We start from the raw sequence: 21,295 nt of genomic DNA, 5'->3' as shown, positions 1-21,295 counted from the left end.
TAAACCTGAGTTAGTGTTAAATCTTGTGTAACAGCCAGTGGTTACCAAGAGGCACAATGTCAACCTCATACATCTTGCCAGGAATTTTACATCGCTCTTTCTGCACATGATAGCAGCAATCTTTTAATTTTGGAACAAGCTACTCATTTAGCCCTCCCACACAGCTCACAACAACAGCCAGGGAAGTAAATTCTCTCAGTCTCCAGGAATGCCCAAGCAGATGAATCAGGAGGAACAAAAACAGCCCCGCAAAGACGTTTGGGTCTCACACCCAGACTCTGCAGCACAAAAGGGCAAAAGCAGCCAGAGAAACGGAGTTCATAAAGCAATTCATGAAGTGGAAAATAAAAAAGCCCCACTGACTTCTAGGAACACAACCAGCAAAAGGCAGCCCACAGCCAAAGAAACATGAACATTGTGGCACAATGATCCATGTAAGCTTAGTTCTGTGTCAGCAGGTTTTCTTGCACAGATCACGTCAGTGTGATCAGAGCTGTGTCTGAGTTATCAGCAGCAGCATTTTGGCACTATATAAGGCAGAATAACTTCACACAGGTCACTAAGTTGTGTAAGGTGCAAGTGACTAATGCTTGTCTTTTCACCACACCATCAAATGCAAGTCCATGGGGAGGTTTCAAACCTCCAAATCAAACATGTTGCTCCCACTTTTATTCTCCTATCTGTGTTTCTACCAGCCTATGCTCCCTTTGGTAACTACATGTGTCAAAACAGCCTGTACCTCTGACGGCCTCAAGATCACCTTTTGTGTTTCTCGTACAACTCGGTTAAAACAGCCGTCACATGCCGTACACCAAGTGTAACTTACGCAGAAGTCAGCAGGTGGCACCCAAGAAACACGGATGCGTTTGACTTGACCCCACTCGACTGTTCCTTGCGTAGGTTCAACAGCGAATCCCTTCTGCTGGAGGAGCGGCAGGTCAAGGAAGGAGAACTCTGTGCGCTGCGGTAGACAGGACACACACAGGACCCATTGCAGCCGGCACCAAGACTGCTCATTAAAGAAAACGTTGCCCAGATGCTGCTGCTTGCCATACTATTACCACCTTTGAAACCCCAAGTACCTGTCTTGCTCACATTTCAAGCTGCCACAAAATACTACACTAAAAACACACGGCTGGACCTGTAATCCACCTCTGTGCTCAAATTTATATATTCAGAATTAGGAGAGCAAACTGCTAAATTTTGTTGCTGACTTAATACGACACTGCTAATCCCTCATACTAGCCCCTGAAAAATTATCTTTCCTTTTCAAACACTGATGCTTTTATAATGTACAGTTTATCAGAAACCCTGAAAGCTGTACTTTTTAATTTACAGATATTTTGACAGAAAGGACCAACAGCTATCTGTACTCTGTTGGTATTCCTTACAGCACCTGACATAAAACAGCATTTTTAATTAATTTTTAATTTTCTTCACCTTCTTGAACGCAAACCGAGCTGTCTGAATGGCTCCAATCCGCAGCTCTGTCACTGCTGGTGCTGGAGAACTCTCTCCATCCATGTACTCCAGAGCAAGGAGAATGGACTTCACTGGTTCTTGCAGCTCTAAACATAGTCAATTCAAGTAAACTTGGATACAGACACAACTGGGCAAGTATCAATTTGGAACAGCTATAGGTTGCACCAGGATGGTTCGCAATGAAGTGATGTGGTAAATTCATGAGTTGGTGTAGATAGGGAGATCCTTCTTACAGACTTGGTAAAGAATTATGCACAAAAATGTTTTGCATAATTTGCAGTTGCAAATTTATCAAGTTTCCTGCTCATTTTCTAGCCCCATAGCACATATGCTGTGTGTATGATATTCCTACTTGTATATTGTTTATGCTTGGATTTATTCATAGCTCAGGAACTAGGATTTGCTTATGCACTGTCTCTAAACACAGATCCTGTCCAGAGAAAATAAGGAAGGATAAATTCAACCTCCCGAAAGTATGCCTGTTTTGGATGTTCCCTATACAATTGGGAAAGTCCAGGATATGTTATAATGTATGAAATTATTATCTAAACATTTAATACAAGTCAGAAGTGCAGAAAGCAAATACACCTTAATACTTCATAGTAGTACTATTAAATTATAAAAATCTTTTGCAAGGTAACTTGCAAAGATAGAAGATGGTTATTAAAGAGACAACTGCATTAAAATGAAGAGAAAATCTTTCCTTAAATGCAAGTTTCCTGCTATCCCATAATGCTTATTTGTTCTGATTCTGCAAAACTTATCTTTAATTTACTATTTCTGAAAGGATGAGGATCATGCCCATGTCTTGTCACTCCCTGTTTTGTAATGAAGCAGTATGATGTTACCTTCTTTTGGTGCTCCCTGTGATGATAGGGGTGGTGCTACAGCCAGGGATTCAATGGGCACACCCAGTGGAACTCCCCCTTCCACAAACACTGGATGATCTCTGGCTGCACCCTTTAGGCAGATCACACGGGCTATTTCCTGTGCAGGACAAGAATGTGTCAAACGCAGCTTTCAGTGTAAAGTACCTACATAGCAGGAAAACTGACACAACAGCAACAGTTGCATTGAAATTATTACATCACCTGACTACACAGATGCCAAGGGGCCCAGTTCTCTACTGCAACAACCCCCAATCTCCTCCATGCCTTGTCCACTCCTGTTTTAAACAGCCCCTCATTTCTGGGAAGCAACCTCAGGGGGGCACTGGACAAGCTGTTTATACTAAAGCCACTAAAAGAGGCAAAGCTTATCTGCTGCCAAACTTTGCTAGAGTTTGTAAACTAGGACCAGTCTCCATTCATCTTCATCTTATTCTGATTTGCATTCTTAACTTCAATTCCAAAGATCGTCTGGAGATACCAACCTTGTAAGGGGAGAAACAGAACTTACTTGCTTGGAGACAGTTTGTGCTCTATGTCTGCAGTGCCTGCCAATGGTCCTTAGCTGGCACTCTTTATTAACTTTTGCTCAGTCTCTTTGGATGTGGAGTAAAGCCCCTTGCTGTGTTGCCAGCCTGTATATCCTGACTTGGGCTCCATCTAAACTCAGTGACTGCTCTACAGATGGAAACCTCCTTCTTCACGCTGTGTGACTGCAGAAGCAGCTCCCTGGTGCTTGGTGCACCTGCCAGTGGCACCATGCATGTGGAGCTCTGCTCTCCACTGCCATTAAACACTACTTGCAGAGAACCCACTTGGAGCTGTGCTCAGTAGCATGGCAGCAGCCCACTTCCCATCACCTCACATTTACACCACGTGGACAGCTGGCAGAAAACAGGACTGAACCCCAGCTCACTGCTGCCATCAATTAATAACTGAATATTTAAAACCTGAAAAGTCAGTGGGCCCCAAAGCTGCCATCTCACACCTACATCAGTCAATCTGATCAAGATATTTCTGCCTATGAATACTGTCTGCTAGATAGAGTTGAATACTGTCCACCAGATATAACTATCTGAAACTTCTACTAAGACCCACACTGATGAAAATCACTGCAGGTCATATTTAGAGTTTGATTTCATAATCCAGGGATTTTGATTGTCTCACCTTGCCAAAGAGTACAACCTTGAGACAGTCAGAATAGTACAGACTTTCATGATCAGGACTGAAAGTAACAACAAAATCCTGACTCTTCCCAGCAACAATCTCTCCTTCTGTTGGAAAGACGCTGAACACACTTAGGCCATTATAGTTCTGTGTTCCTAGTAAATAAAAATGAGGACAGAATAAGGAGGAGAGCAGGACAGCTTCATTTTACTTTTTCATATATTTTAAACCCATTTGATTTTTTGGAACAACAAACAAATAAGCTTGATGCATGGTTTTGCAGCAAAACAGCATGTTAGAAACACCCAGTAAAGCCATCTACAAGTCTAATGCATTCATCTCTAGAGGAACTGAAGCAGCGTCACCAAACCCTTCCTATATTCTAACATGTTTCTACAGAGATGGACACCCCTAAATATAACCTTTAACATGCAATTACTGTGTGTGTTTATTTATATTCAATCACTAGTATCTCCTTACTTAGGGATATTTGCTCAGGCTGCATAAATTTACAGCCACACATACTGAAAAATCTAGTGCAGCTCCTATTGGGAAACAAAACTGTTTTCAATTTTGGGGATGTGATGCCCCTGATTTTGACAGTTGTGTAGATCCAACAGGATAAAGTATTGCTGCTTCGTACTTCAGAGCCTTTAACAAAGGTACAAGACTAAAATACAAGTTTACCAACAAGCTCTGTTCTTTGCAAAGAGGACGTAATAAAGGATGGAAGCCTCTGCCGATCTTTGTCCCTTGTTGGTGAAAGTGAATCGAGTTGGATGGAGTATCTCAGGGTCAGCATGGAAGTGTTCTGTATCTGACAACATTAAATTACACAGGACCAGTTTCATTAAGAAAAATCAATTCTCAAGCCCATAGGATCCACCGTTAGTGAACTGGCTGAATTTATTTCATTGTATTACTGCTTTACTGTGTGCTCAGGTGCCACTGAAAGCACATTTTATTGCTACCCATGATGTGTCATGTCAGCCCTGCACCCAACAACGGGGACCAGGCTCCTCTTAAGAGTCCTACATCAAATAATATATTTTGGTTATTGATGTACTGGGACAGAAACTGAGAGGAGAAGATCTTGGCTTGTTTCTGAGTCTGCGGAATTTGCAGTATATGAGTGAGTGAAGTGGTTAAACATCCCCCAACTGCACCGTGGCAGACCCTTGTGTGCTCTTTGTAGGACCAGTTTTGCATTTCACCCATGTACCCCTGCCACTGCTTTGCTTGGCCTCAGTACAGCCTCATTTGGGACAGCAGTAATGGGCAGAATAGAGAAAGAGGGCAAATATTTCTAACACTGGTAAAAGATGAGCCATTTCTGTTTTAATTCCTTTTGCATGCTGACTAGATCTATGGAGCTCCCACAGATCATTTCTTTTTATTTTATAGAAAATATGTTTTTATATACATATATAAAAATGAAAAACAAAATATATTTTTTTAACATACATAGAATATATGTTTTTTATGGCTCTATTTCTGTGTAGAGGCTGCAGGCAGGACAGCAGCAGCTAAGAAGATCCTCCCTGCACAGCTTTGTAACCTTCACCCTGAAACTGTCTCAGCACCAGATCAGTCTGCCAGACTGCATTTAAAGGTGTGTTCTTGTCTACAGTTTGACACTTGGCCTTGTGTTCTGCTGGACTAAAAACTACAGAACTCCTCTTCCTCCTTGCAAAACTTGCTGACATGCTTTTAGCTCAGCACAGAGGGATTTACCTTGAATGTGGAAGTCACCTTCTCTTTGGCTATGACACAGCCCATATCAAGTACTTCTTCCACAGAGCAAACAACTGATGGTGTCACTCCACGTCCAGTGACACTCAGGGTTAGGGTGGTCTCTGCTGCCCAGATTTCCAGCGTTTCAAAGGACTGCCAGAGGATGTCTGTGTTAGCCCAGGTGCTGAAAGGAAGACATCCCTCACCCTTCCAACTGCCCCCCTCCCACAAATGGTCCCTTACCCATGGATTTAGTGCATAGACAAAGATCTAAATGTTAGGAGTGGGTAGGCACAGGCAGCAAAGTTTTTCCTATTATACAGCCTCATCCCAGTCAGTAATATGTGTACATCACATAGCCAGTTACACCTCTTTGTCTTTCCTCTTTTCCCCCCATTACTGTTGTATCTCTTACTCACCCATTTATTCTTGTTGGGACAAAAAGAGATGATGAGGGGTTTATTTTCAGCTGGCTCAAGCATTCCAACTGCTCTGACCAACACGAAGGGACCACTAGGATTCAGAACTGAGAATCCTAACTGAAATTGTGCAGCTCAAGGAAAAGTTTATAAACAACGATTAGGGGAAAGGATACAAGAACAGATTTTAAGTATTGCTCAGACTGAAGATGTATGAAGTAACATCTATAAGCTTTTACAGAGAACAGTAACTCAGAGAAAAGAAGAACATAATACTACATCAAAAGCAGCTGAGTCATCAGTACCATACACTCTCTGGAAGGTGGTTAAGTGTTTCTCAGGTTTGCCTCTATCTATGCAGAATGACTTCCTGTTAAAAAGGGTAGAATTGAACTCACTTTCCAGTAGGTTCCCTTGGCTTGTCCAATATATTATTCATGTTACTTTCTGTCTCCCTGTGAAAGAATGCATTGAGTCTGAAATCTGCTACCTCCTACTGCTTTAGTGTCAAACAGTTCCTCCTCCAAATACAGTCGACTTAAACAGGAGCTGAATAGCAGGTTAACTCCTGTGTTCCAAACAAGGATACTTCCAGCTTCTTTGGGGAGATATTTTGTATTGTAAGTTGCTTCATCATTCTGTGGCCTGACAGGAATAAAAACATTTGAGAAAGTGATGCTGCTCACTCATGCACTACCATTCCTCTTTTAACTCATGCTTCTACCTGGCCCAAACATTTGTTCAATTTCTACGGCTAATCCACTCATCAAAGCTCACCAAAACACTTCCAGATTTCGACAATCACTTACAGAGCTTCCACTTCCATGTTTTGGGATCGAATCTGCTTTTTCACATGCCTCAGCTGGCCAGACAGGCTCCTAATTTTCCACCTAAGTACCTACTAGGGGGCTAATTTCTATCTTGACTTCTGAAAATCAACTGAACAATGTAAAAGGAAATGCAAAACCACACTCAGAAGAAAACATCAGATAGAGAAAACTCAAAAATTGAAATCAAATTTCATACCTACTGCAACATCACCAAAATCGACAGTATTCGTTCCATTATTTGAAGTGACCACAACAGATGGGGCTACAGCTGGACAGTGCAACTCCAAATACAAAGTGTTGTAGGGACTAGAGAAATAATAAAAGGTTACTTGCTTTTGGATGATAAAGAAACACATTGTCAGAAATCTGTTCTTATTCTGCTCATGTCACAGGATATCATTAAATTGGTATTACAGAACAATACATAATTTGGGATGGCTGGTTTTTGTCTTTCTAAGCAGAAAGATGAGCTACATCTGGCTTAAGTTTTCCACACGCTTAGTCTTTTAAGCTGCTTTAATTCCATGTGTTTGACTTTTACCCAACTACTGGGTTGTAAGCATGAGTTTCTACCACTGACTTATGAAGTAATTAAGATCAGAAAACTTATTTCCCCCCCAAATGAGTAAATTAACTTGCCCACCACTTCCCCTCAAATTTCTGAACTATCATGAAGTGCAAATATCTACCTGTAACTTAAGTTTTCAGAGCCTTTCTTTTCATCGATTTGTCCACTTGCAACAAAGCACGGTATGATGTATTTTTCAAACCTCCCACTGAAAGTCCTCCTCAGGAAAGCCTGGGCTGCCATATAGGCCTCAGAACTAGAATATCCAGAAATAAGAATTATCTCAGTGAGAGAGCAAGGAAAAAAAACCCAAATCAAATATATACTGAGCTATTTGTGTTTACTGTTTCTTAGCCATGCATTCACAATTGAAGGTAACTGAATCTCAGAGACTTTTTTGATATGCAGTAATGGACCCAACCCTACAAAGTGGTTTGTTTTTCTTATAAAAAAAAAAAAATTAAAACCCCATGTAAAACAGATGTTATACAAAACACTACAAATTCTCAGTATGATTCTTATGTTGAATACTTTAAGAATTCCAGTGGCTTCCACTACTTATACATCACGTCAGTGATATGTAAATACACATTATCACATCTCTCTAATTCAGTGTGCCAAGGAATGCTTCATAATGGGAGTTTTACAATATACATATTATTTTTATGACTTGTGCTGAAAGTATTTAAGAATTACAATGAATAGTTTGCAAGGAACATGGGATTTTAGACAAAAATGCCTAACATCAAGCACAGTCAAACACCTGGTGTTTAAGCATGTATTTCCTTCCAAACACTGCTAAATTCCTCAGATTAAACAGAAGTGTGGGTCTGAAAAGGTGAATTATATGCTAAACAAGGACCTCAACTACCGTTTTGCATCTAGGTACCCAAGTTTTAGATAGCCTCTGCTATCAATGCTAATCCTCACTGAGATACACATACTGTAAAATGACTATTTAAAATGCACATTTTACAGCATTCTGACATTTTCAGGACTACAGATAACCATGAATAATATGATGAACTAGGTAAGCCCTCCAAAAAGTAAAATTACCACATGGATGTAGGCCCTTGGATGGTTTCCATCTGGGATGAAGTTATGCAGCTCTCTTAGAGCTGTTTGTTAGTAATTTCATTTGGTAACTAAGTTCAGCTTTCTCAATGTCCTTTAAAACACCACCCTCATTGGTTCAACCAAATTCCTTCACTTCCCAATACATTCTTTGAAGTTTTCAGTCCCTCCAATGCAGAGAGGGATTCTGTGCTAACATGAGAGGGTACAGCTGTGTGGCTTAAAAGCAGTGCTAATTTTGGAAACAGCCTTTGCAACACAGCTAAAGCTATTTTTTCTCTCTACATTTTGCTTTCCTGTCTACCTATTGGCTTTAGTAGGTTTATTAAACTACTTATAAGGAGAATATTGTCTATGTAATACAAGATGCTGTTGCTGACTTACTCAGGCATTAACTCTTCAGGTTTCGGTTGCTCAGAACTGCATGGAGAACTCGGGTATTTGCTGCCTCCATCCCTTACCAGCTGTCTGGAAGACTGATGTCTGGTAATGAAAACGCTTAATTTCTTTCCCCCTCTCTTTTCATCTTTCTTCTTTTTCTGCAAATCCACACACAGAGACATTACACACTGAGGGTGATCACCAGTAATCCAGTTAAGACATCAGTTTACAAATACATGGCCCCTTGCCGAAGGATACAGAATCAGAGAGGTGATAAAGTATATGAAGCATGCTAACAGCAGCAGGATCATGGGAAGAAGCCATAGACACAGTAGTTACATTTCTCATTAGATAAAATTAAATTGGTACAGAGATAATTTACCCCTTCTTAAAACAAAGAGTTCCCGTATTGAAGCAGAGGAGTAAGAGACTATGCCTCTCACGGGAATTTTCCCTATTTATCTCATAATTAAAGACAACCATAGGGGCTCACTTAAACTCAGTGACCCACAGCATTGCATATAAAGTCCATGTATGCTGTCAATCTGCAAGAAGGGTAGAGACTTTTTGGGTTTTAAGAGCACTTGTACTAAGCGTTTGCAAGCAAATCCTCTAGGAATGCTTTTGGAATTGTTAATGTGAAAAAAGATTATTGCTCAGCAAACAAAATACACATTAAGTGCAACAGTACAGTCCTACTTCTGTCCCTTATAAGCAAGTCCTAGATGGATCATGAGTTTGGGCTTCATTAATATGCAAATGATTTTATGATAAAAATACCATCCAGAGAAACAAATATCTGGAAGTAGCAGCCCAACAGCACATGCTGGCTCTTTGCATCCCTTACTTGTATTTCTGCCCCTGCTGCAGCTGCTCTGCACAGCCTCCGAACTGCCTCTTCTCTGATGAGCTGATCCGAAAGTGTTGGTCTGAAGGACACTTGAATCAAGCTTTTCTGGGAGTGAGAGAGCACACAAGAAGGTTGGCAAAATTCAGCCCTCAAAGTCCGTTTAACCTACAGAGCTCAACAGGAGCATGGACATCACAGCAAACAATTCACAAATACAGTTTTTTTCCAGTGAATAAAATGATACTGAGGTTAAGGCTGCTTGCAGTTTTCTGGATGTCCCCTGTGTTACAGCAGGCTGGTTTTACATGGCCAATATTTTTGATCTCTCAGCATTCTTCAAATCAATCATAATGACAACATTGGGAAAAGAACGTCCAGGGTGAAAACTCCTGTAAGCATTAGCCAGATTCAATGGTCAACCCCTTGTGTCTGCTTGAAACCATTATTTCAAAGAACAGAAAATATGCTAGCTGTTCTAACAGTAATTTACATTTTGACCTCTGTTTAAAAGTGACAGCATTTGCACGGAGGTGGTTGATCAAAAGATCTGGCAGAACACCTCATGTTTAAAGTCAGTTTACCTTCCCAGGCAACACAGTTCCAACAGAAGGTGCGATTGTCACTGGACAGTCTTCTGGCACACAGAATTCAAATGAAGTGGGTCCAACAGGGGCAACTTCCCCATTGCCAATCCTTGGGACAGTGTGAGTAAAGTGGCTGATGCTGACATGGGGATTCATCACATACAGTTTTGCTGTAGACACACTATTTAAAGCTGTTGTAGCAAACTGAACCAAGGAATGAGACAATTCAAGAGGTGGGTGGACTCCAACAGCTTTGCATGACAGCTTGAATTGTCTAAAAATAAGCACATGATAAATTGTCTCAGCATAAAATAGTCTTTTAATCAGCCCAGAAAATAGGGAACTAATCCTGTAGTCCCTATTTAAGCAAAACTTCAAGCTTACAATGGGAATTTTGCCTAAAGATGAACAATAATACTATCTATTTTTAATGCACAATTGGCTAGAGTCCCTGTTTGAATTCTTCCTCTGTGTACTTTGGGAAATATATCCAGCCAAATCAAAGTTTATGCCATCATTATTTTGGTAGCACTAGTTTAGTATGAAGCATTTAAAATATTGATAATAATAATGATAACAATAATATAAACCTTCATCAATTCAGCTGAAAAACGCAAGCAGAACATTGCAGGTTAGGATGACCTGGGGCAAACTCGCAGCTTGGATATGTGACAAGGATAAACTTCAAATGGGAAAGGAAAAGTGACCTCACTAAAGTTAGATACTTAAATGAAGGATGAAGCTAACAGGCATTGAGCAGTTCTAGTGAACTAGAGAATCCCTACCTGCCCCACATACTCATCCTAGCCTTACCTCTGCAGAGTAAACAGGGATTTAATTTCTGAACTAGCTTAACTGTGGAAATCCAGTGTGATTTAGACTTCTACATAACCTACTACTCAATCAGTTTCTTAACATACCTATTAATCTCTGACTTGCAGGTTAGTTCAAAGCTGTAATCTTTTGCCTTGTTAGCTTTAAAGATTATGTCCAGTGTCAGGCTTTCAAGGGGAAGAAGAATTCCAAGTCCATCATTGGGCTGAATTTCAACAAACTTAAAAATGGCAGGATAAGAAATTATTGTTATTAAAATAATTAAAAAAGTTAAATTATCAAATTCTTAATAAATTAAAATAAGCCATTACAGGCAAGATAAGAACATTTTGTTATTAAATGTACAAACATCAGGGAAACAGAAACCTTCTAGTGAGAAGCTTTCATCCGAGTCGGTGACTAGTGTCTGACTGATGTGCAGATTTCTCATCTCAAAGTAACTTGAAAGGCATTGAATCCATTAACACAGACTTCAGTGGAATCTCTTCCCCACTGTGGATCTACTATCCACAGTATTCACCCTTCTCTAATGATGTTTATTTAGTCTCTATAGACAACTGAATGAAATATGATAAAAATCTCAAGTTCCCCCGCTATCTTTGAGGAGCTGATTCCCTTGTGATGTGCAGATACCATAGTGACAAGAACCAGTTTAATATCTACAAACGGGCATTGGTTTGGTTTTGAGTTGATGATGATTCAAGAATGTCACATTTTAATCTAAAACTTAATCTTAAGCTAATCAGGAAACACATGCTGTGAAGTAAAGCTTTAGGAAGCTGAAAATACCAGTTTCTTTTAGCCAACTCCTTGACTTTAATACCTAAAACAGCAGAGAAAGAGAGAATGCCTAATTAAATGTCAGATTCCTCTAGCTCTGATTCCAATATGCCAAGCCATTTCACACTCATGCTATTATGAAGCTGGAACCGCTAACTTTTTGCAAAAAAAAAAACCTAATTCAGCAGACATAGCCCCCACAAAACTAGCAGCTCCTGTGATTAATTCTGCTGCCACACCAACTTACAGTCAGTCAGAAATACCTAGGGATTATCAGGGATGATTCCCAATAAGCAGTTTAGGAACGGCTATTCTGCTTGAAAGTGTTTAGGCCTTGGGATGCAAACTGAGTGATATTGCTCACTACCCTAACCCGTGTGTTTCCACAGTGCTGCAGCCAGAAGCATTTCCGTTGGTTTGCAAGAACTAGTTATGATTTATTTACACTGACACTGAAACATGTTTTCATAATAATTAAATCTATTTTTATTCTAAAAGAGGTGTGTGTGGGATAGCTACATACCTCTGGAAGCCCCACAAATCCAAACTCTTGCGGCAAGATGGATTTGTTTGTTAGCACAACGTTTGCCTGCACAGCTTCATAGATTGTGCAGTATCCAAAATTGATTTGTGCTGGACTGATTTCCAAATCAGAAGTAGTAACTATTGCATGGACAGTAATGTTAACTTTTTTAGCCTGAAACAAATGCAACAAAGAGCACAGGATAAATCCCTCCATCTGTAGCATTGTAAGAGCAGGATTTAAGTGAAATATCATCCAAAAAGATAACTGCAAAAAAGTTACTCTATTCCTTGACAGTAACATATATAAATGTAACATACCTATCTTGTGAACTTCAGCCTCACTTTTCTCCAAAAATAAGCAATAGAAAATGTTTCTTCGATAAGCAAAATTAAAACAATAATACCTGTATCTCAAATTCCCTACGCTAGGATGGAATCATACCTGCATCTCCAAGGAACGTCAACTCTAAGAACATGCTACATCCGCAGTACAGATCAGAATAGTAAGATTGTCCCACAGTACCTGATGACTCTCTGGTACAAAACAAACTACCAGCGAATGGATGAGCTCTGACTAGGAAGGATTTAACTTTCCATCTGGTAAACATGCTGGCAAGAAGACACTCTCAAATCTGTATTACCACTTAAGCTGTTACCATTTTTACTATTATTGTAGGACCTACAAAGAACTCATCTAGGATTAGGCATCATTAAGTGAGCATTCTCTAAAATAATTTACATCTATTATCAGCCCAATAACCAGTGTAAGAAAAATCCCCAACCTTATCCACAATGAGTATTGTCACTGGAACCTCCAGAATTCTTGTCTCTTCATTAAAATAGCTCCTTGCATCTTGAGGAAGAGAGTGCCTAAAGATCAAAAACTACATTCAGTTGCATAAAAATACTTTGATTATTTTCTAACTAAGGGGAATAATGAAATGAACCTGGAACAATTGACCTTGTTTGTTCATGTTGGCCTTTTTAGTTCTAAAAATAGGATTTTTGACACGCAGGAGCAGAAGGGAGTTAATTCAGAGAGGTCTGCATCCATTTATGCTTTTTTAAAATGTCACCCACTCATTTTAAATTCTGAAAAATGTAAAGCTTACTTTATAATCAGAATATAAACCTCCTGCAACCACAGCACATACCCAACCCTTTGACACTGGTGTCACTTAATTATCAGCCACTTTGAGACAGAACCAATTGCACCACAAAGCACAGAGTCATAAAGTGAAACAAACTTGGAAAGCAACAGTGTCTGATTACCTACCAGAGCAATGATTTATAAGAAACACAGGTTCTCTGTAGCTGCAGCATCTTGCTATCATTAGCTCTATTTTAGATCTTCAAGCCAAGACAACACAAAAGCTGCAGAATTTTTAGCTCTGCTGGTCTATTTATAGTGTCTTACAGCATCAGGGTAAATTGCTTCCTGTTCTTAGGTCCCCACAGTGATAATGTTCCTACTACTACTGCTGGAATTACATGCAATTTTTTTAATGTATTGTTAAAGAACAGTTAATGAATAATAAATGCCACCCACTCAGTCACCATGGTGATCTGAAATCTTGCTGGAGGTTATTCTGCAAGTCTGGACTATGACTTTAGGTGATCTTCAAAGGAATTGCTAACTTGTTTAAAGATGGGAAGCGTTAAATATAGGGTAGGAATAAAGAATCAGTTTTCACTTTGTCACAGGACATCAGAATAGCAGAAGAAATTAATCTACTACAAAATAATCCAGAGGGAAAGAAAATAATTACAACTGTACATACACAATGATGGACTCTAAATTAGCTATTATGCCTTGTGGGAAAGATACTGAAATCCTTCAGACAGTTCTCTGAAAATAGCCTTTTCATGCTTTAAAGAAATTAAAAAGAAGCATACAAGACAAATCAGATTTAGATTGCCAGCATCTGCAGGACTAGTTCCAAATGTAGAAAAACTAAAACACGTGGTATCTGGGAATTCTGAAAGTCAGCACATTAGAGAATTTGCCTTCAAATAAACAGAAAAAGTCTGGTTCTGACACCCAGAAAGATGTGAGTATGGTCACATCTGAGTGAGCATTTCAGTGCCCAGAGTCCTTGGGAGAACTTCCTAAGCCTTCAGCCATCTAACTACTCACTAAGGATTGCTGAGTGAGGGTTTCTTTTTACTTTCATGTTACTTCTAATACAGCTGTTTTATTAATAGAGCCTATAATACCATGTCAATGAGGAGGCATTTTCAGAAATGTGTCACTAGCTCAGTGCTTCACATCAGCTTGTAGTGAGCTCATCCTCTGTCATACACATCCTTCCCCCGTGTGTTAGAGCTTTTAAAACTGATTTGTATGCCAAAACAGCCAGATACTTTTTTTTGTATGCCAGAAATGCCATAATCTCATCGAATTTCCTTTCTGAAGCTTCCCCCTTTTTCTGAGGAAGATTAATATTCTAAATCCAGGCTATGCCTCTATCAACTCAGTAAGTGTAACATGCTTTGCAGCATCTGAAGTTTAAGAACAGAAAAATGCCATCATAATGGTCACTGATAGGATTTGAGATGTTGGAAGGACTGTAAATACTTAGTTCTTTGAATACTAACTTAGTGACAATTTCAATATCAATTTAGCATCCAGAGATGCTGAGTGCATCAAGGAAAATCCAAATATACTTACATAGATAGGACTCGATAACCTACACGACAGAAGCAGCAGGTCTGCATCAGCAATCAACAAAGAAGCTTCTAAAGTATCTGGCTGTACATCAGAACTAAGATCTAGATCATTTAATTGATATTTGAAAATAAATGTCCAGCTAAATTCTTTAGGATGGCAATTATGAGGTAAGTAAACAGTGGTCAGCAGTAGCTCTTTATTCAAATTATAAAGAAAAATTGAATTATTTGTTTCTTATAACTGAGTTCCATTTGTATATGTAGATGTATCATGAAATAGACAAAAGAAATGCTGGGATAAGGCTTTTAGCACCTTAGAAGATGTTATGTAAAATACCACATGAAATTCAAGATCAACACATTCATATCTTGGAGAAACGTATCTATGGGTAGGAAAGATATGAACAGGAAGCCCAACTGTTCTTACCTTAATTAGCAAGCACAGGAGCTCTTGTCCAGAAATTATTTAATCAGTGATCCATGAAGTAGCCACCTGCCTAGATAACCTCTCTCTTGTATAAGAGTAGCTTCCCACAGAAACAGGAACAGCCTACCAAGAATGCAACTGCAAAGATTTTCACACTGCTGCTGTCACCACAGGAAGAGCATTTCCTCACAGGTATGTGATCCAAGTTAATTTCCTCCTTGAGCAACTGGCAACTTAAGAGGGAGAAAGGGGGAGACTAGGACTGCATTGACACCAGCAGCGTGAAATCCAGAAAAAACTCTTCTCAGGTTTTCCACTGACAGCCTCCTACACGCACCATTTTAAAAACTGAAAAGATTTAAGTTGTTACCTGGGCAGAAACTTCAGCTGCACACTGAAGGATGCCTGAGCTTGGATGTAACCTGTTTTTGGAAGCAGCTCCATGTGCTTACTCAATTCTTTGCATACTTCAAACTTCAAATGTAGCGTGGCTTTTGCTCTGCAAACAGATCAGACACTCTTAGGTGGCTTTGAGGGTACCTGTGCTGCCATCTCAGCAACGTTTGCTCTTGGAGTTTGCTTCAGCAGATCACAAGCACTTAATGTCCCAGCCTGTACTCAGAAAAATCAAAACTATGATCCTGAGAGAGCATAATACACCGAAACCATCAACAAGTACCAAGTTTGTGAATTCCAGTCCTCTTCACTATCATCATATTTATCTCAACAGTTTCAGTACCAAAACTTAAACCTACACAGGCAAGAAAAACACTGAAGCTCAGGTGGGGGGCTGCCTGATGCCTGAAATGCACTGAGAGCACTGCTGCTTTTGGCATTTCTCCCCCAAACTGTGGTGATTTTTTAAATAGATGTGAATTCACAGTTCTCCCATGACTTCTCTAACAGCAGAGATTCTACAGGGCTAGAAGTCACAGTGGGAATAAGCTGGTACTGCCAGTTCACCTGCTAAAACCTGTGATCAGTTTGCCCTCTGAATGGCACACTAGAAGCTGGGAAACATCTCCCTCTTTGCTGAATTCTGCCCATATTATAGCACAGTGATAGCCACAGACCATACCCTGCTTTGGAATTTCATGGCCAAGTGCAAAATTGCCAAGCAGTTTACAAATATTTCAGCTTGTCATTTTCCTTCTCCTGGACTGGTTTACAAGCTGTCAGTCCAGATGGTCTGCTCTAAATCAACAGCTACAGCATGTGGTACTGGAAGCCAGGAATGATTTCTGACTGCTGACAATTTAAGATTGTCATAAGTATATAATGAAGTATATACTACTTCATTAAAGCAATGCAGATTATAACCTGCCAAAGAAAATACTTTGAAAAGTGATTTGTATTGGACAGGATTCTGGTAAGAGATTTTTCATCCTTTATACTGCCTGGTTACCAATGTGACCAGAAAATAAAATCCAACCCCTAAAACACAACCAGTATTAACTTACATTTTGCAATCTCACAGGTCTTGCTGGGCACTTACATGCCAGAGCTATCTAACCTGAAAACTTGTTGTTCTACATCTGCTGTAGACTACAGTGTTATAGATCTCAGCAGCAAGAAGATACAGGCAAGTTCTTTCTGCTCTGCTTTTGGCAGATGGTTTGTGTGCGCTGGTGGTGAACAAAAGACTATTCAAACACATGACCTTTCTCAGGTCTGGGTCACATTTTGCCCTGACTATCTAAAGAATTCTCTCAGTGGTTTGTTTTGGCTTTTTATTGCTATAACTGGTTAGGGATTGGAGCAGAAATTTGTAAGAATATTCCTGAATAGCAGGAGTATTTAAGTATGTAATTAACATTTAATTAAAGAACGTCTGTTCTAGAAGTTATGCAAATAAGATTTCACATCTACTGGATCTGAACTTCAGACTCCTTAGCTAAGGCTTCCAGCAGTTGTCAGACAAGCTGCCTTTCCAGCTGGGCTGCGGTACCTTTGCTCTTCTTCAGTGAATGGTTGCTCCAAGCATTAGCACAGACAGCACTGTAGTAACTCTATAGTGGATACACCTTTCACATGTAAAGCTGTTGTAACAAATTATTCTCTTTGGTGGTATGCTGACAGCTTCTTTGCTAGCCTGGTTATTGTCCTTGGCTCTGGATCCTTTGTCTGAGCACAGTTCCAGGTCACAGACCTTCCCCAGACCACCTTCCCCAGTTTTTCACTGTTGCAATTAAAATACAGCTACTTACTAGTACAACCTAAGAAATTATTCTTGACTGATAGTAATTTCTACCTATTTTCAACAGCTGAAATTCATTCTGTTTGAGAAGTGGTTTGACACGTACCATGTACAATGAGAAATCCTCTGGTACATGCTACAGAAAAATGTCAATAGCTACTGGAGGAAGAAGCTTCTCAGGTACCACATCTGAATGAGGATATTATCTACTTTTGCAGAATAAAAAGTTGAGACAGGATATTCCGGCACATGAAATACTTTGAATTTCAGCCCAAACAAGTGTATAACAGTGACAATTTCTTCTAGCTATGGAGAACTGGGAGATAAATCAAAGACTTGATTTTGCTAAGGTACTAAGGCACATACCACATATTAAGCGCTCTTAAATTAGTGAAACTTGGCAAAGGATTAGCAGGATTTTTTCCTCTGCTAAGAATTTTGCCCTGAGCAATTTGACAGCTTCTATCTTTGGGATCCCTTGAAATCTTAAGTTTTCATTAAAAGAGTTATTCTGCTGCTATACTTCCCAGTTTTATGCCTGGGTTATCTAGACCAAATAAAATCACTTGCATAACAACTTGAGCTTGTCATATCTGTAAGCTGAATTTCTGAGATAACAGCTTTACTCAATGCTTTCCAACTGTGAAGAATCTCTGCAGCCTGTAATTCTGCTAAGTGGTTTAGAATGGATGCCTTCTACAGAACCACTCTCTCCCCCACCCTCCTACAAACTCACCCTAATCCTATTTAAATAGAATCCAAGAAGTGCAAACTGTTAAAAGAAGCATGCAGTAGTGACTGCATTAGGTAGAGAAAAGAAACCTGAAGCACCTGAAGACAAATAAAAGTTCATTTAAACACACTCTCATAGCAGGAAAGCTCTTGGAGACAATAAACCAAAATATTCTTTTTTATGTTACAGTGCAAACAGAAGTCTCCAGCCATTACTGATTTGGACTACAGAAACACCCAGGTACTTCTTCCCCCTTAAATTGCCATTTGACTACTCTATGTGTACTTCCAAGGTTTGCGTCACTCCAGTGCAGTGCTTAAGGCCTATATGGGTAAGGAGAAATTTTACCCTGCCCATGTTATAGCAGATGCAAAAGGACTAACATGATTTATCTGGCATCATTTCCCAAGTCTGGAAAGACTGGTGATGGACCTTCTCAATAAATAATTGGCATGAGCCTGGCTTTCCAGATCATAATCTTCTATGGATTTTAATTAAAAGAGATGAGAAATAACAAAATATCCTTTATAAAGTTCTTTGATTTAATTGATTATACCCAATATGCACTTAAGTTCAGACACATTTATCTCCCTGATATTTAGTGTGCAAATTCCACACAATCATACTCTGGGGTGACGATTCCCTGGGAGCCTTATAATTATTCCACAGAACAGACAGGGTGTCTTGTAGGAGTGGAAAGGCACATATTAACTCAGATGCTTCCTAGCTACTGCTGGTCTGGGAATCTGGGATAGTTAGATATCTAAGTCCAATTTCCACAGCAGTGTGGAACGCAGGGGGTTGCAATCAGGATGTCCTCCTGAAATGCCATGGAAAACCAAAACTGTTCTTTAGCTTCCTATGACAAGAAGACATGCCTGGCATAATGGAACCTCAGGGCATCACCTAAGACTTAAGATCTCATTACTCAGCTACTATATCAGGCAGCTGATAACAAAAGGGTCACTCACCTGCTTTGAATGACAATGCAATCCTGATAGACTCGGTCATACATACAGATTTTTAAATCAATGTTGGGATTGGGCACCCAAACTGGCATATCCATAGAAACTCCAACGGCACTGAAACACAGCTGTTAATACATAAATTATTAGTTTTATTGGTCTCAAATTCTTACAGATCTAGACCGAGCAAGAATTTCTGCTGTAAACTACAGCAGAGTAAAATATTTTATTAGTCATACTGCAACAGGTTCTTTAATTAAGCAAAGCTATGAAAATCATCTGTAAGATAAACCCTAGATGTTATGGTGTCACAGCAGAAAAAGAATTATACTTTGGTTTGGGCTCTTTGACAGAGAACATGAAGGAATAGCACACTGCCCATGATACCAAAAGAAATATTTAAAATGCATCTAGCTTATGTGAACGTGCCATAATGCAGAAACTCAAGAGACTGCAGCTTGTTTAGCCAGCAAGGAAACATAGTGATGGCAGCACAGTGCTGTACTTCCTACAACCACCTCAGGTCTGACAGCACTGATTACAGAGCTCAGGCTTGGATTAGATGATCCTTCAGTACACGTCTGCAGCTCCTTCTGTAGATGACTCCACCTGCAGAGCCAAGACTGGCTTACTGAGCTGCTTGGGAGGTTTTGGGGTTTTTTTTGGAAAGTTTCTGTGAACTGTTCTCAGGCGGAATTTGGCTTCCAATAAAGTGTAAAATCAAAATATAGCTGAAGTGGTAACTGAAGTTGTCATCTCTTCCAGCTTTCACACATCAGTTTCACTACTGCATGCTAAATAATTCCAATTCTGATAGCTCAGAAAAAAAATAAACTATGTGGGCTGGGAGTAGAGAAGAATACTTTTGTATCTGTTTCCAAGGCATTAGATGTTTCCTAGTATGATGTCTGCTAAAATAGGAATAGTGTGATTATTTACATTTAAGAGAATCACAGGTTTAATAACCACACTGCATCAGAAAGAAGGACCATGATTTACAAAGTTACTTCCCATCAAACCACATAATACAGAATCACATGGCGCTGCCTTGTTATTTCTTATAATACCCATAGATAGATCTGTCCTCTCCCCCTCCTTCTCCTGTTTCTAATGTAGGACTCTGAGCTCTTTTAATTCCTGGGGAAAGCAGAAGTAGGAGAATTTAAAACTCTTTTATATGGTGTTTTGAAGCAAGTCTTGCACAAAATCACTCACTGGTTTGCAGTCCGAGTTGTCAAACACAATCACAAACTCTGTCCGCACATCCCCAGGGATAGCTGGCACAAATAGGATCTGAAGTTTGACTGAGCTGAAGGGCCCAATTTCACCTTCAGTAACCTAAACAAGAAGTAATATGTCTGTAATGAAAATGGCTGCATTACTGCAGCTGGCTATAACTTGTATTGAAATAAAGCAGCAATATATACTCATTATACAGTCTACTATACCTAGTTTGTAACAAGACTCAACACACTATTACTGTATACAGAATCTTTCAACTCAAATTAAGTCTTTATAGATCAAATGAAAGAGCAAATGTGTCACGTGATTTCATTTCAAGAGTTGTGATACAGTGAAGTCCAACAGGCTAGAAATGGATTCTATGATTCTCTGCACTTTAGCGTTTCCCACCAAAGCCAAAGCAATTTATTTGACGTAGACTTAGACTAGTGAAAGTCCTGTCTGTAGCTCAGGATATTCATTACCTTTCCAAGCATAATTTCAACTGGTGTTTCTTCAGGAGAAAATTCCACTAAATTATGTGCAGTGTCTGTGTCTAGATCTGATCTGGAATTCAACATATCTTGACCAAGATGTTCTAGGGAAAAAAGAACAACCCACATATAGACCCAACACAATGCTGGATATGTGAATTTTTTGACTAGAAAATATCACAGCAGAAGTACATCAATTTTGGTCAATACTGCAAATCCAACAATGCTTACTAGTGATGGAGAAATAAGTGTCCAGAAGGAAATCTGTTTGGTCCTCTTTGCCCTAGTCCAGAAGGCCTATCTTAGGCCCTTGAGCCTTCCACTGCAGAGTAACAGGATTAATGTTTCAGTAGGCTGAAGTTTATACTGAAGATTGTTACATCAAGGAATGAAAACTCAGTTGAAAGCATGAACTAGGCTTTGAGAACAATTTCAGTGGGACGAGGCAAGGCAGACAGGAGGACCTGCAAAGC

General features: G+C 39.6%; 1 protein-coding gene across 9 annotated transcripts in view; it reads right to left on the bottom strand.

The window, feature by feature from the left end:
• The window catches only part of CFAP74 (cilia and flagella associated protein 74), a 52,120-nt gene that overhangs the window by 876 nt on the left and 29,949 nt on the right, over window positions 1-21,295 (bottom strand). For 3 of the 9 annotated variants that reach the window (XM_061450442.1, XM_061450441.1, XM_061450445.1), the window contains 20 exons: window positions 20,814-20,926; window positions 20,323-20,445; window positions 19,114-19,235; window positions 15,583-15,711; window positions 12,898-12,985; window positions 12,114-12,287; window positions 10,897-11,030; window positions 9,974-10,250; window positions 9,390-9,497; window positions 8,546-8,700; window positions 7,209-7,343; window positions 6,716-6,825; window positions 6,279-6,334; window positions 5,690-5,809; window positions 5,271-5,423; window positions 4,224-4,353; window positions 3,537-3,691; window positions 2,331-2,469; window positions 1,441-1,568; window positions 314-961 (listed from right to left, as the gene is read on the bottom strand). In XM_061450442.1, coding sequence (XP_061306426.1) covers window positions 689-961; window positions 1,441-1,568; window positions 2,331-2,469; window positions 3,537-3,691; window positions 4,224-4,353; window positions 5,271-5,423; window positions 5,690-5,809; window positions 6,279-6,334; window positions 6,716-6,825; window positions 7,209-7,343; window positions 8,546-8,700; window positions 9,390-9,497; window positions 9,974-10,250; window positions 10,897-11,030; window positions 12,114-12,287; window positions 12,898-12,985; window positions 15,583-15,711; window positions 19,114-19,235; window positions 20,323-20,445; window positions 20,814-20,926 — 2,822 coding nt within the window. In that variant the 3' untranslated portion in view covers window positions 314-688. Of the gene's footprint in view, window positions 1-313; window positions 962-1,440; window positions 1,569-2,330; window positions 2,470-3,536; window positions 3,692-4,223; window positions 4,354-5,270; window positions 5,455-5,689; window positions 5,810-6,278; window positions 6,335-6,715; window positions 6,826-7,208; window positions 7,344-8,545; window positions 8,701-9,389; window positions 9,498-9,973; window positions 10,251-10,896; window positions 11,031-12,113; window positions 12,288-12,897; window positions 12,986-15,582; window positions 15,712-19,113; window positions 19,236-20,322; window positions 20,446-20,813; window positions 20,927-21,295 lie in introns of those variants that run through there. The other 6 variants (XM_061450443.1, XR_009742868.1, XM_061450444.1 and 3 more) reach the window with 6 other exon arrangements.

Source organism: Pezoporus flaviventris, unplaced genomic scaffold, assembly GCF_033815535.1.
Source record: "Pezoporus flaviventris isolate CSIRO_AGI_PZ_B2104156 unplaced genomic scaffold, CSIRO_AGI_Pfla_v1 ptg000009l, whole genome shotgun sequence".
In the NCBI taxonomy this organism is placed as follows: domain Eukaryota; kingdom Metazoa; phylum Chordata; class Aves; order Psittaciformes; family Psittacidae; genus Pezoporus; species Pezoporus flaviventris.
This window is presented reverse-complemented; position numbering and strand designations above follow the sequence as displayed.